The sequence below is a fragment of the Gymnoscopelus microlampas genome (genome assembly GCF_963454915.1).
Source record: "Gymnoscopelus microlampas genome assembly, chromosome: 11".
In the NCBI taxonomy this organism is placed as follows: Eukaryota; Metazoa; Chordata; class Actinopteri; order Myctophiformes; family Myctophidae; genus Gymnoscopelus; species Gymnoscopelus microlampas.
The window spans coordinates 30,806,500-30,821,952 of NC_139948.1; the positions used below are offsets into that span (position 1 = coordinate 30,806,500).

Below are 15,453 nucleotides of genomic sequence, written 5' to 3' on the forward strand. Positions count from 1 at the left end.
CAGGGCCGATTGCTCTACACTTCCCCGCCAAGACACTTACTCACTCACACCCTATCTTGACACTGTCTTCTTTTTTTTAACTCAAACAAGAGTGCTCATAGGCAGGGTTCGAGTTGTTGTCGTGTTGTGATCTACAAATTCACAATTTGTTGCACCACAATGTGTTGTGAGCTTGTAGATCTTAGCAATTTTTTTGTGTTGTTGTTGAAAGTTTGACAGAAATAGGGGTTAATGTTGTTATGCATTTTTACTTAAATTATGTCAAACATACAAATGTTTAATTCAGTCTGACCAGAAGCAGGAAAAACGTATCCCCACCAGTGATAAAATTAATGACCAGAGGGGAGGATATAAGCATGAGCATGGATTCCTCCCCATCCCCCTAGCAAATAGAACCTTGCTTATACAACAAATACAACTGCTTTTAACTAAAATGGAGTATTTCCACAAAGAGAATAACTGAATCAGTGCACATTTCTCACAACTCAAATAAATATGTTACATCTGCATTATGTAACTTTCCTCTTCTACCCCGGATGTGAACCCGGTTTCCTGCGCAAGTGCTGACATTTTTACCCACATTAACCTAATCATCTGGTTGGGGACCCCCCAAAACAATTTGGGGACCCCCCTGGGAGACCTGACCCCCAGTTTTGGAACCACTGATCTACAAGCTCACAACACATAGTGTTTGATGCATTGTGAGCTTGTAGATCTTCTATTTTAGATGATTCTTCACCTATTGTTACATACTCAGGGATGGTAGGGTTCAAGTAGTTAAGAGACATTCCATCCCTTCTTGGTTTCATAAAAGCTCATTCCAAATGGTTCCTAGAAGCTGATTCACTTTCTGTATGATGAAAATGTGTGCTGTGTTGACTATACATTGAATACAGATTTTCTGGAGTTTGTTTTTTCAGCTGTGATTCACCATTCCCCCAATGAGATAAATAGTCTTCCTACCACATAGGCAGAATCTATTAATAAACAACATTTATGTAAATATGGGTTATGATCATTTAATATAAACTATATTTGTAGCTCAACAGCTCAAACAAAAATAATACTGTCAACAATTCTGTGTAAATGCATGCTTTGTCCTGTTTTTCTTTAATATATTTTCTAATGAATACATTCCCAAAGGAGTCCCTAGTTGACATCTCATGAATCTCTTAGGCAATGAAGAAGATGATCAGCCCGAATGATGCCTGGTGATGTCATGTGCTGTGGAGTCAAACCAAATAAGCTTGAGAACTGCTAATGAAGAAAGTTGAGTAAAATGTGATTATCAGACCTTCTCAAGATGATCACTAGGGGGGATTCCCCGCATCATCGAAAAGGGAATCCTCAATATGCAAACATGACGCAGTAAGTCAAGATGCTCTCCTCCTGATATGTTCCCCCCTTGTCTGGCCTCCTCTACTTTTGAGACCCAGAACCCTTGAGTCAAGATGAAGTGGACCCCATTGGTCCATACAGGTCAGTATGCCTGCATGACAGCCTGTCCTGACTTGGCCCCCAAGTGGAGAGGGCGGAGGGTTGGGATATCCCTGCATCAAGGTGCCAGAGGTAGATAGGGCTGTTTGTCAGTCACGCATGCCTTATCTTTGTCGTCCCCGAAAGGGCGCTAGGCAAATGGAGGGTTGTCGGGTGCAGGCCTTTCAGGTCGACGTAGTTTCTAATGGGTGTTCCCTCTGCTGGCATTCGTTCTCTGTACTCATCTTCATCAGTTTTTGGTCACTCAATCGTTTGGCTCGACCTTCGTTTACAGCGCAGCGATCGTCCTGTCCCCAGCGCTGCAGACCAGGTGGGAGTACCTGCATGCAGGTAAGGGGTGTGGCCTTCTCTGGTTATGGGGTTATTAGCACTGAATGGACTAGAAGGGTCAAATGAGTTGGGTGGGGCACAGGTGAAACTAAATTGACATTTGAATGGCTCCAGGTGACATACTAATGGCTTACTCATGGCTTACTAATTTAAACTTATAGTATGCTTTTTGAAGATATCTATAAGCTGAGGACAGAAATTCAGGGGCCTTTTTTCCACAAGTTGGTCAATTTCCATGCGAAAACATTCAACATGTTATTGAAAAAGTATATTTCTGTAAGCATATTTGATGTTCAGGCTGAAGGGGATTCTAATGTCAGTAATGGTACTTGATGATTCTCATAATTTATGCCAATGCAGGGCCAGTTATATTAGTTGTTAAATTTTGTTCCATGTTAATCTATTCTGCATAGTTTGAGGGTCACATTTCTAAAGCTTATGATTTAACAGCAAATGAATTCCTTGTCTTTACAACATCCGTTGCCATTATGCTAGTGTTAGAACGTCTTACTAATATCATTTGCTATAATCTTGTGTCTGTTGACTATAACAATTTCATCGTAAGGGACTATTCCTTACAATTTGACATACATATTACTATTTATTCCACTTTCTTCTGGAAAATATCAAGCCAATTAAATTAAAACATTTCCTTGAATGTAATAATACAGTATGCTGCCAACTGTGCTGTTCAATTGATATTCATCATGCTTAATAATAATTTGTGCTCCAAGAATTATATCATAGTGAATGAGCATTTCTATATAAATCATAGCATGTGTCTACTTGTATTTGTATTTTAAATAGTGGCCTTGCTGTAATAATGTTGATAACTTAATTTTGTTACAGTATAGTGTATGATAGAAATAGCACAGTGTTCTGTTACAAATAGGGAGTAACCTAAAGATAAGACAAAATGTCGGCTGTTTCACTACATAAAGTACAGTACGGTATAGGACACATGCTGTAGTCTCAACGGCTGTCTTACTATCAGTCATGGTCCTGAGCTCACCAGACAGTGTCTGTGACATTAGATAGAAGATGTTAGGGCGGGCGATATGTACGAAACCAAATATCACAATATGTTTGACCAAATACCATGTGACTATAATTTACAGTATATACAGTGTATACAGTGTATAATATATATATATGGGGAGAATAAAATGAATAATGTAATATAATAATAAAATAATCAATCTAATCAAATTGATATATATATATATATATATATTTACTTACTTTGTCAAAAATAGTAAAAAATAGCCAATCTAGAAGTTCACAACATATCACATCGTGAAGCATTCTGAGCATATAGAAAGGCTATTTTCGCTAGTGTTGAAAAGTTTTTTTTAAATATAGGGCTTTAGTGATTAAATCCAAGAAAAAGCACTTATGCCATATCACGATGTTATGATATTCAGACCATACCTAGTCTCATATCACAATATCGATCTTTTTGATATTGCACTGTGTTCTTGAGAGTGGGAATAAGACCCTAACAATCAAATGAGTGCATGGTTTAATGACGCATTTGCTGCAGTACATTAGAAATATATCTCTCTTCATCTTATTGGATGTTTTCAGTAATAATGTTAATCCAAACAAGATGCTGCACATCCCAAGTAGGCTATTCATGTACACAGAAACTCTTCCCACTCACTATGAGAAATGGTGGCTTCAAATAGATGTTTCTGGGGCTCATATTGAGCCTTATCTTTGTCACATCACAGTTACAAGCATGTCTGAAATATTATTTGAATCTCAAATGAGGAGATGTTTATGTTCATGATTTTTTTTTTATTGCTACAGGGAATGCTCAACCGTTGCTGAGAATTTATGGGAAGACGATACACATCTGAAACACACCAATGGAAAACAATCTGTCTTTTGGGGTCAGCCTAACTTTTTTCCACACTTGTTAAGGGAGCATTTTCGTCAGCCTTATCTCCATATATCATTACGTTCTAATTCTTACTATACAACTCACTCAACTCTGTGTCTCAGAGTTGGGCTGTGGATAACTAGAAAATGAACCTGGCGGTGACATTATTGGTGGGAATTTCTATAAGCTACAGCTTCCTGGAATGTTAGAGTACGTAGACATAAATGGTACCATCTTATAGTAAGCATTAATATGGACTGATATATGGTGAAATTTCATTCAAAGAATATGATGTAATGGTGGCTTGTATTGGTATTAAAAATGGACTGAAGGACAGTTTAGTATGTGTGTAAGTGTAAATATAAGTGTTTTCCCACTTCACCATTGCCTTTTCAATCCCCTCACCTCTCAAACTGTCTTGCATTAATTCCTCTTTGTCTTTAATCTAAACTAGGGCAGTGACTCGTCATATGAAGACAATGAGTCAGCCTTCCCTTCTCCACTAAGACTGTAAGTTTCTTATTTCTTTTAAGTATTCATAAGTAGATGTTTGGTAGAGGTTTTGCTTCAAACTGTATACAAATGGTTGGTCAGTGATAGGAGATAGTTAGTCAAATCCTGCCCTCCTCTGGCCATGAAGAGAACAGCACCCTTATCTTTGCAAAACCAAACTGAGCCTAAAGAGCTCCCTTTTGAATATCCTGAAAGATATTTGCAAGCTTCAAACCCATACCCTACCCTGCCTCACTTGAACACCACACCACACCACAATAGCAATTGATATGATTTTCCTCCCAAAACATTTCCCCTCCTGTCAGGGCTGAATTGCGTCGCTTCATAAGCAGAAAGACAAGCTCCTGGCATCTTGTCCGTAAAATCTGGTGAGACATTGAGAGCAGGGGTCATCACCATGCTGGCTTGTGGTGGACATTTATGTCAAAATTATATATTTTTGCCATGGACATACAAATGAGCGGACAAAGAGCTATTGCCTTTACAGGTCTGTGACTCTGAGAGTGCACAAATGGAACCAAATGGACCCTACAGGTCCATTTGGTTCCATTTGTGCACTCTCAGAGTTATGGGGGTCCTTGAAAATAAAAAGTTAGAGAACCACTGCCCTAGTGGACTCCTAATGTGCCATAGTGTCATAGTGAATCAGTGTCATAAATATTCTGAAGAAAACCTGCGACTGACATTCAGTAATTGGTTCTTATAATCAAAATGACAACATTATAATGTTAAATGTAAAACAAACTAAAAAACAAAAATTTGCCACTGACAACGCCAAGTCTTGCCACGGACACATTTGTCCGTATACGGACACATTGATGACCCCTGATTGAGAGCAGAGCAGAACCCCTGCTCTACTCATCCTTATTGTTCAGTTTATACCACTGTTCTGTTCCCTCCTCACCACCAGGACTCCACCAGGCCACAGAGACAGCTATGACCTCGAGCAGAGGAGGGCGGACGAGGGGAATGTGGTGCCCTTCGAGACCATCGTCCTGCCCGCTGCCTCAGAGGGTAAGCTGCTCTGTTGCAGTGCTTCTCATAGCGGGTCCTACTGGGGGGTTCCAAGTCAAATTAGTTAATACAAAATCCTGATCAGTTTACCCTGTATATGCATCAGCTATTTGAAAATAACTCTACAAATACAAACTCACAACATGTCGTGATGCGACATGTTTTTTCAAAAGAATCTTGAAAAAATGTGAAAGATTTTGAATTGTTTTTGAACATTTTAACAACACAAACCTTGTATGGGGGTCCCAGGCACAAACTTTTTTTTATTTTTTATTTGGGGATCCCTTGACATGAAAATGTTTGAGAATCACTGCTCTGATCACCCTCCCCAGTACAACCAGGGGATTCCATCTGTCTCCCGCCATGCATAATTGTTCATCATGCAAGGTTGTGATACCAAAGGTTAATTGTATTTTTATCTGGCCATTTCAGCCTTCCTGAACCTGAACACCAACGCCAACTCAAGAGGGGATGCTCAGGTAGGTCTACCATCTTTATTTACCATCTACCGTCATCAGCTGTAATCTTACCACACGCAGCCAACCTCTGTAAACCGTAAAATCCTCAGTGTTCATTTGAAAGTGAAAAAATGAAAAATAAATATGGACTCATAAAGGTCCATTCTTACTCTTTCAGAGTTCAATTACAGCCCCACTATTTAACTTTTTTGTGTGTGATTAATTACAATGATATTTTATCCAATCTGTATGGTAGAGTATGTTAATATAATATAGCTTATATAAATGGGGTGGTTGTATTTAGTCTCCCTGCTCTTCTGTTGAGACATTTCGATTCGGTGTCTGGTTTGACACGACTGGTTGAGTGGTACAGACTGACGGTCACAATTTCTCCCCTGAGCAAGCTCTATATTAGCCCAGTGATAAGTGATAAGTTGTGCAAGAGACCTTGGTTTGAATCCGGGGTAAAACAGAGGCTTTAACATTTAGCATTTTGCTGTGCGACTGTCCCTGTCTAACGGTGTTGTGTTACCGCAGGCCTATGTGGAGTTGAATGAGCTCCAAGGCAGCACCTGGCAAGAGACTGGCCGCTGGGTTGGCTATGAGGAGAACTTAAACCCAACTACCGGACAATGGAGCCCCTCGCACATCTCCTACCTCACCTTCAAGAGTGTCCTGCAGCTCCGCAAGATCATGAGCACAGGTACTGCAGGCTGACCCTCAGCAAAATGCATCCGTTGTGAAAACGCAGATCTCCCCGCATGAGTGCATGTATGACAGGTTTATGCTCATTTTGAAAAGGACCTAGTAGAACAAATGTGTGGTCAAGCATGATTTCCATTATGACTCGTGTTTGTCTAAAATGCATTTAGGTGCTATCATCCTGGACCTGAATGCCAGCTCCTTGTCTGCTGTGGCTGAGAAGGTTGTTGATGAACTGCTGAACAAAAACGAAATACGTGCCAGTGATCGAGACGCTGTGCTGAGGGCTCTGCTGATGAGACGCAGGTAACACGCATGCAGTATAGAATGTATGTTTACACACACCAAAGTAGCCAGACGAACGCTAGTGATGGATACCTACCAACACATGCCTAATACACACTGACAATGTACGTCACATTTTGTACAATGGGACAGTGAGTGATCATGCAATAGACTTGCACACTATACATTTGATGCTACGTAGAGCTTCATAGCATCCAGGTTGCAGTTGCAAGTAAAAGTCATTAAATATATTAGAACGTGAGTCCCATGATACAGTTGTGTATTCTATTCATTTTGTAATCTCACGCTCTCTCTCTCTCTCTCTTTGTCCTTCCAGTCAATCTGACCAAGGTACTGAAGAAGGGCAAATCGGCACTGAACCAGGAGACATTGAGATGCAAACCTTTTCGGTCACCAAAAGGGTATAGTTCATTTTCAGCTATCCTGCTATACCCAATAATCATTGCTTTCATCCGTTATCAACATCTCATAACTTACACTCTGTTGACTGCCCACTGTTTTGCAGAGAGACTACTCTGACAAAGTGGAGGCCTCCATCGTTCTCTCTGGTAAGTGCATGACATTTAGACAGCGGGTCTCTTTATATTATTATCATTCATTTATTGTGTATATTGAGCTATTGTTTTTATCTTCTCACAGGCGTCCTGGACACATTGGAGAAACCAGCGGTAGCCTTCGTCAGGCTGAGTGACTCTGTGGTGATGCAGTCTGCCCTCGAGGCTCCTGTGCCTGTTCGCTTCGTCTTCGTCCTGGTGGGACCCAGTCAGAGTGGGCTGGATTACCACGAGGGTGGCCGCGCCATGGGTGCCCTGATGGCTGACTGGGTGAGAGACAGTAGAGATAGAATATGGCATAGAGTGTTATGGCGCAGTTTTGTCATCCTGAGAGTTGGGCTGTCACAATCATGACATTTTACTTGACGAATAATTGTCATGCAAAAAATTGCGATCAATGATTTAATCGTGTTTTTGGCATTGAACATCAGAACATCAAATTACATTTGTGTTTGATTTTTAGGGGTTGTAAACACAAATTGCACAGGACAGATTTGTCAACTAACTCAAATATACAAAGAGATAACTGTCGGTACCAATACTCAAAATAAATAGAAATAGGCTATATTTAATCATTTTATACTCTTTGTTTGAAGAAATTTGTGGAAATAGCTAATATAAGTAAGTAAGTAAGTAAGTAAGTACTAGCTGATCTACAAGCTCACAGTGAGCTTGTAGATCCGCTATGTCTACTATTTTTGAAAATGTTTGAAAATGTATACGAACATCTTTCAACATGGAAACGATTATGACGATAATGCAAATTGCCATTATCTCAAATAATTGCGATCAGGCGATTATGTGACAGGCCTACCTGAGAAGAGCTAAAAAACTAAAACCTTCTGTCTTGCAGGTGTTTGGTCTGGAGGCGTACCTGGCTCAGACGGGAAAGGACGTGACCAACGCCATTGCTGACTTCATGGACTGCAGCATTGTCATCCCCCCCACTGAGATCCAAGACCAGGCCATGCTGGCGCCAGTCATCGACTTCCAGCGGAAGTTGCTCCGCGACAGACTCCGCCCATGTGACACTCGGCTGGCCTTTGGTGACAGGGTCAAAGGTCAGTCTTACATTACAGCCCTCACATCTTCTCCCTTCCCTCGAGTCTTCATATCTTACGTTTTTTTTGTTTAATTAAAAGTGAAATATTAAAACCATATGACTCTTTAAGCATTTTACATAACCTTAAATCCCTACAACTTCATCGTGTGACAGTGTTGTGCAAAAGTAGCAAAAGTAGCCAATCTGCTATATTCACTACTTTTGGAACATTTTGAAATGCCAGGTTGAAAGTCGTTAAGTCTTTCTGTGGGTTTTACAATTGATAACAAGAGCTTGTGACTAAATTATAACTCCATTTGATCCATTGAATTGGAACACAGGTTATTTTCCATTTCCTGAAAAGTAGTGGTTTTGGACTTGCCTGACAGCGACGATGAAAAGAAAGACAGGGATAGTTCACCCCAAAAATTACTTTTTTCTATAGATTAGTCACCCCATGGAGACTTGAATTCATGGATATTTGTTTGTTTTTGTCACATTCCTAAGCCAATAATTTGATGACCAGCAGACCAGTAGGCAGCGGTTCCGGTAGGAGACGCAAAGGAGACTCTTTGTGTCTCCTACCGGAACCGCTGCCGGTCATCAAATTATTGGCCACACAAAAAACAAAAAAATATCCATGAATTCAAGTCTCCATGGGGTGATTAATCGATAGTAAAAAAGTCATTTTGGGGGTGAACTATCCCTTTAAAGGCAGATCTGCTATAAAATGTTAGCATTTGGTTTTGCTTGTTGACCCAGCTGCGAAAGCCCCAGAGGAACCCAGAGAGGATCCACTTGCTCGTACGGGTTATCCTTTTGGTGGGATGGTGAGAGACGTGAAGCGTCGTTACCGTCACTACATCAGTGATTACACAGACGCCCTGAACCCTCAGGTTATGGCCGCTGTCATCTTCATCTACTTTGCTGCCCTGTCCCCTGCTGTCACCTTCGGAGGACTTCTGGGTAAGCACTTAATACTCGACTATAACTTTGCGAGTGTTTCTTTTCTTTAGGCACACTGACACTCGGATACATCTATTTGTGTAACAGTATTTAATATGATAGAGATCAGAGAATTATTCATTGTGTGCATAATTCTTCGTTTGTCTGACCCTAGCTGATAAAACAGAAAACTGGATGGGGGTGTCAGAGCTTATGGTATCGACCAGCATCCAGGGAATCATCTTCAGTTTGATTGGTGCCCAACCTCTGCTGATCATTGGTTTCTCCGGACCACTGCTTGTGTTTGAGGAGGCTTTTTTCCAAGTACGTACAACTAACATTTCTAGACTGGCCTGTCCACTTTAGCCGTAAAAGCCATATTATAAACATTGTCTGATGTCACGTTATCCTTCTGTGTGGTAGTGCTGTGAATTGTCACTTGGCTCCCTCGTCTTAGTCTTGCCTTAATATGGAGTTCCACACTATCTAAATATATATAGGTATAATATGCATTTCTACCTGCGTTTGTTACTATTTAATTGTTTTTCAGTGACATTGATTATTGCCTTTGTTCTCCTATGCTAGTTCTGCAAGAGTCAAGGCATTGAGTACATCGTGGGTCGAGCCTGGGTTGGAATGTGGCTAATCGTGATTGTGATAATAGTTGTGGCTGTGGAGGGAAGCTTCCTGGTCCGATACCTCTCTCGCTTCACCCAGGAAATATTCTCAATCCTCATCTCGCTCATCTTCATCTTCGAGACCTTCAGTAAACTCTTTAAGGTCTCATTTTCCCATCCCATTTAAATGGCACCAAAAGTTGTTGTTTAACGTATATATTAATGATTTTACACACAATAAAATAAATTCATATGGTGTTTGGCTTTTCCCTGTTCACTGTACGTTACCTCTCAGTCAATCATATTTGCTTCTCTTCTTTCACAGATTTTCAAAACCCATCCACTGATCCTGAACTATAGCTTTATAGAGAGAAATGGCACAGATCCCCTAGTAACATTCATCACAAAGACCATCAATCACACCAGTGGCAATGGAACGTGGAAACCAATGGATGTGAAAGTTGACATAGAATACCCCAACACTGCCCTGCTGTCTATGTGCCTTATGTTTGGTTGTTTCTCCATTGCATACGCACTACGTGTGTTCAAGCAGGGTCACTTCCTTCCTGACTGGGTAAGTCCATAAATTTGACTAATTTTGTATACTCATAGTGGTAGTGGTAGTTCGCTGTCATTTAACGGCCATCATTGAGCCTTTTTTCTTTTCTTTTTTTCTTTACTTTAAATGGTTCCCCAGGTTAGCCTAGTTTCACTGCAGTGCCTTCTCTTCTAGAGAAAAAATTAATAAAAGGAAGACATAAAGGGTAATAATGGCGTGGCCTCCCTGTCCAATCTTTAGCCATCGATTGTAAGTTATGAGTGCAGTTTGGGAACGAAGCAGCACAAATCACAATGCAATGTTCAGTGGTGAAGCGGCTGGCTGCTTGTGTGCATGTCCTAATGGTGATATGCCTCAATTATCCAAATGGATATACTGTAGTAGGCCTTCACCAATGACAACAAAAGGTGCTTCTGTTTCTTGATGTCATGCATGTAGATGAGCTGCGGTTTGTTTACATTAGAATAAAGTACATACTGTGCATACAGACTTATAGACAAACCTTGTTCTAAATGCCTTGGCCTAATAGCCAGGCAGTAAAGACCCTATAATTAACCATATAATTAAACTAATTCAAAAGTACCTACACTGACAGAAACAGTTCCAATATCATTATTTTGCTCATTACCACTGAAAATGAAATGAATACTGAAAAATATTTGATAATACTAAAGTGCAAAAGCATCCTAAGTAATTTGTGTGAATGCTAACCAATGACTCTTTTGCTCTGTTTTTCAAGGCCCGTAGCTTGATTGGAGATTTTGGAGTCCCCATTGCCATTTTCTTAATGGCCGCTGTGGATATGACTATCAACGAAACCTACACTCAGGTAAATTCTTTGCTCTTAAAAGAAAAAAAAGAAAAAAAGCCCCACCATCTTTGTATATTTGTGTAACTAAGAAATGAAACCCGAAATGTTGCTTGATCTTCCTGTTTATTATTGCTGCTTTTCTTTATTTCTTTGTTATTGTTTTCTGCTAGATCATTTTACTCTTGTGTACTCATATATAAGATATAATAATAGATCTTGAATCTTAAGGGATCATTGCACCACAAACTCACACCACCTTTAGTTAGTTAATCACTGTTGTGTTGAGAGATTTAGTTTTCTATTCATTTGCCTATGCAACAGTGTCAGATGAGCTATAAGTAGCCTACCATCTGCACATTAAAATATTAAAAACAGATGCTGTGTGCTTTTATAGAAACTGGTCGTGCCGAAAGGTATTCAGGTGTCCAATCCTGCTGCCAGAGGCTGGTTCATCAACCCCATGGGACTTGACAAAACATTCCCTACCTATATGATGCCATTATGCTTTGTACCAGCCCTGCTAGTCTTCATCCTCATCTTCCTCGAGTCCCAGATCACTACGTGAGTGACATTCTGCTTGTAGCATAAGTTTCAAATAAAGGATAAATGTACAATGTTTTTAAATGAAAGTTAGCATATTAACAGTATAACTTTTTCCAGTGTGAAAAGGGTCTATTAGTTAACCACTTAAACCCTATATACTTCATTGACCAGAGGTCTATACTTGGTCCCTTCCCTTTTCCCCTCCCTCTACACAAAATCTATTTTCTCAAAATGCCTATTATGATATGCCCAGAAAAGGGATGTTCATGTGGTTAACATCACCCTGCAAAATATAAATAAATAAATACTACTCATTCTGTTTAACCCCTGACTGTCTTTGTGGGATTCCAGGCTGATTGTGAGCAAGCCTGAGAAGAAGATGATCAAGGGAACCGGATTCCATTTTGATCTGCTCATCCTGGTCACTATGGGTGGCATCTGCTCTATTTTCGGAATGCCCTGGCTGAGTGCTGCCACTGTGCGTTCGGTCACCCATGCCAACGCCCTCACGGTCATGGCTACGGCCCCGAAGCAGGGGGTTGAGAAGGTGATTGAGCAACGGATTAGTGGCTTGCTCGTGGCGATCCTGGTTGGTAAGTGCTGCCATCTACTGTGCTGATGGAGACACCACAGAATATCAAGTTGGAGCATATTTCCCTTTTTGTATTGATCAATTGTCCCCCCCCCCACACACACTCACACAAAGAAGCAAAGCCAAGTAATTTAAACCAAAGAGTAATTTGGAAAAGTCACATAAAAATAAATAAAAAACATGCAAAGACAGGTCACAGAAATACAAATGTTGCGATTAAGGCCTATACATCCAGTTTGCTGACCATTTACTCACATAAAGCAAATTGCCTTTGTTAAGCATTTATTTTCTATGCAACTTCCAGGTGTTTCCATTTTCATGGAACCCATACTGAAGCTGATTCCCATGACCGCCCTGTTTGGAATCTTCCTCTACATGGGTGTCACCTCCCTCTTTGGAATCCAGATGTGGGACAGGATACTTCTATTTTTTGTACCAAAGAAATACCATCCTTCAACTGCCTATGCCACCAGGGTATTCACACTCTTCACAACTTCACCATGTTGCTAGGCCTTTTCAGAGAGAAAAGAAAATCATATTCAATAACAGACCAATCAACTTAAATCATTTCGTAATACTGCAGTGCCAATTTAATGTAGTTTACATAACATCAAATGGTGCAATATTCAGTACGTAAATTAAGAAGAGTCCATGTATTAAACTTAACACATGCATTCATTCCCACTGTCCTCCCCTGCTTTGTAAAGGTGTCGACAATGCGGATGCATCTCTTCACTGTGATTCAGCTGTTGTGCCTCGCTCTTCTTTGGGCCGTCAAGATGAGCAGCTTCTCTCTGGCGCTGCCATTTGTTCTCATTCTTACCATACCTCTGCGTATGGTGATGACTGGCAATCTCTTCTCTCAACTGGAGATGAAATGTGTAAGTTATAGTCTGGTGCTGTGTGGTGCTCAGACAAACACTTTATTGGAGTTTGAGATTTCGTAGTTATTGTCTTATTAGAATTTTCATATACTGTACTGTGTGTGCGTGTGTGTCTATATATACACACAGTATATATAGACACACACACACACACACACACACACACACACACACACACACACACACACACACACACACACACACACACACACACACACACACACACACACACACACACACACATACATACATACATACATACATATACACACACACACACACACACACACACACACATACATACATACATACATACATACATACATACATACATACATACATACATACATACATACATACATACATACATACATACATACATACATACATACATACATACATACATACATACATACAGTACATACATATGTATGTGTGAACCCGGTTTCCTGCACAAGTAATGATATTTTTACCATTGAACTAATAGAGCCTGCCTGCTTACTCAGGGGATGAATTGAATCTTGACCATCAGGTCAAAATTTGTGTCAGAAAAATGATTTAATAGGGCTTAAGTGGTTCATTCATTGGGAGACACCACATTTTGGGGGGGGGTCTTGAGTTGAAAGGTTTGGTAAGCACTGCTGTAGACAAACATACTAAGATTATAGCAGTAGCGTTTTACATTATAGGTAGGACATTACAAAACCTGCAGAGAGATGTCTAGATGACATCCGCCATGCTGATGTCAATCATTATGCTAACTTGGAATACCTGGCTATGTGTGTTTCTTTATTGTAATTGGATGTAATTCGGTTCTAGCTGGATGCCGATGATGCCAACGTGAAATTTGACGAAGACGAGGCGGATGTGTAGCCTATACCGCATTCCCCTTGCCATGAACACACCACCATTCACCAATAATCATATGAACTCAAATCCTATTTACCAGTGAGTAATTTGAAAATTGTATATGATGTGCCTTCAGAAATAACAGTGGAAAATGTATGCATTTGTAACCATGTCTCTTTAGTCTTTTTCGTATTTGAGGGGCGATACCACTCAATATAAGAACAGATGTTATATTACTGTGGTCAGACAGTGCAGAGTTAAAACAGTCTACCATGTAACCTTGAATATAATATAATCCATGTAATGTTACTATGACAAGCTTTTCCAATTATAACAAATAAGAGACTTACTCAAGGAATTCATTTTTATTGTAGTACCAACAGCTCCAAAACTGAAACATTGCCTAATATGTGCTCTTACATTCACCTTTCCCACTATTTAAATTGTATGTTAAAATTAAAGTGCCATTAAAATGGAAAAGCAAGTTAAAATGATTTGTATTCTGAAACGAAGAGGTATTTTCCAATAAGGTCTCAGGTACAGTAGTTGAATATATTTTTAGCTTGAGAATGTGTAGCAATTTTGCTAAATTGTTGTCCTATCAATGTTATATCAGAGTCCAATCATATATGTACTTAGGGTGATACACAGTAGTTTTATTTAATTTCTAAGATGCATAGATAATGCATACTAATGGGACCATCACACCAATCTTTCCCTTGTACTTTTTCTTTCTTACAGTCTTGTTTTAGAATTGTGTCATTTATTGTGTTGTGGTAGTGTTCATTGAAAGAAGCTAAGCATTCATTGTATTTAAGCTGTTCTGTTAGCATATGGATAGTTTGTAAATAAGGATGAGGTATGCTTACTTCTGCTTCTGAATGAGAATTGATATGCCATATATATTTTTGTAGACCTTTATTAATCCCGTGGAAATTCAATTTAAGATTCACTCAGCTGATGGCTGCTCAGATGGTCACGATGAGCACTCAGGGGGAGCTCAGCTGTTAGGGGTTAAGTGTCTTTCTCAGGGACACTTCTACATGTGCGGATGCAAGGCCTTCTGACTACCAGCCGGCCTCGCTACCCACTAAGCTATGACCGGCCCAAATCTAATGGAGGAAGTGTAATTTTTGTTAATGATTGTAAAAGTGGAGAGAACAGTATTAGGGGCGGGATCATTATTGTTTGGCTTAATACATTTGATTAATATTATGGTGAGGAAACATTTGTGTAAATGTGGCATATATTTTTGTCTCATCTATTGTATATTTGTGTGCTTGGAACACTGTACAACGTTTTGATTTTAACTTTAATTAAAAAATACAATTTCTCAAGTGTTGATTATTTAA

At 39.8% G+C, this 15,453-nt stretch overlaps 1 protein-coding gene across 1 annotated transcript; it reads left to right on the plus strand.

Moving 5' to 3' along the window:
* Positions 1 to 1,614: 1,614 nt before the first annotated feature.
* Positions 1,615 to 15,434, plus strand: slc4a1a (solute carrier family 4 member 1a (Diego blood group)). The gene is made up of 21 exons (XM_084072262.1): positions 1,615 to 1,827; positions 3,640 to 3,722; positions 4,167 to 4,222; positions 5,136 to 5,239; positions 5,672 to 5,718; positions 6,235 to 6,400; positions 6,570 to 6,705; positions 7,022 to 7,106; positions 7,211 to 7,253; positions 7,345 to 7,529; positions 8,113 to 8,320; positions 9,064 to 9,267; positions 9,422 to 9,570; positions 9,832 to 10,026; positions 10,189 to 10,437; positions 11,162 to 11,251; positions 11,628 to 11,794; positions 12,128 to 12,369; positions 12,673 to 12,842; positions 13,076 to 13,249; positions 14,072 to 15,434. Exons 2-21 carry the CDS (start codon positions 3,699 to 3,701, stop codon positions 14,123 to 14,125), a joined length of 2,748 nt encoding a protein of 915 aa, XP_083928388.1. The 5' UTR covers positions 1,615 to 1,827; positions 3,640 to 3,698; the 3' UTR covers positions 14,126 to 15,434.
* The last annotated feature ends 19 nt before the right edge of the window (positions 15,435 to 15,453 follow it).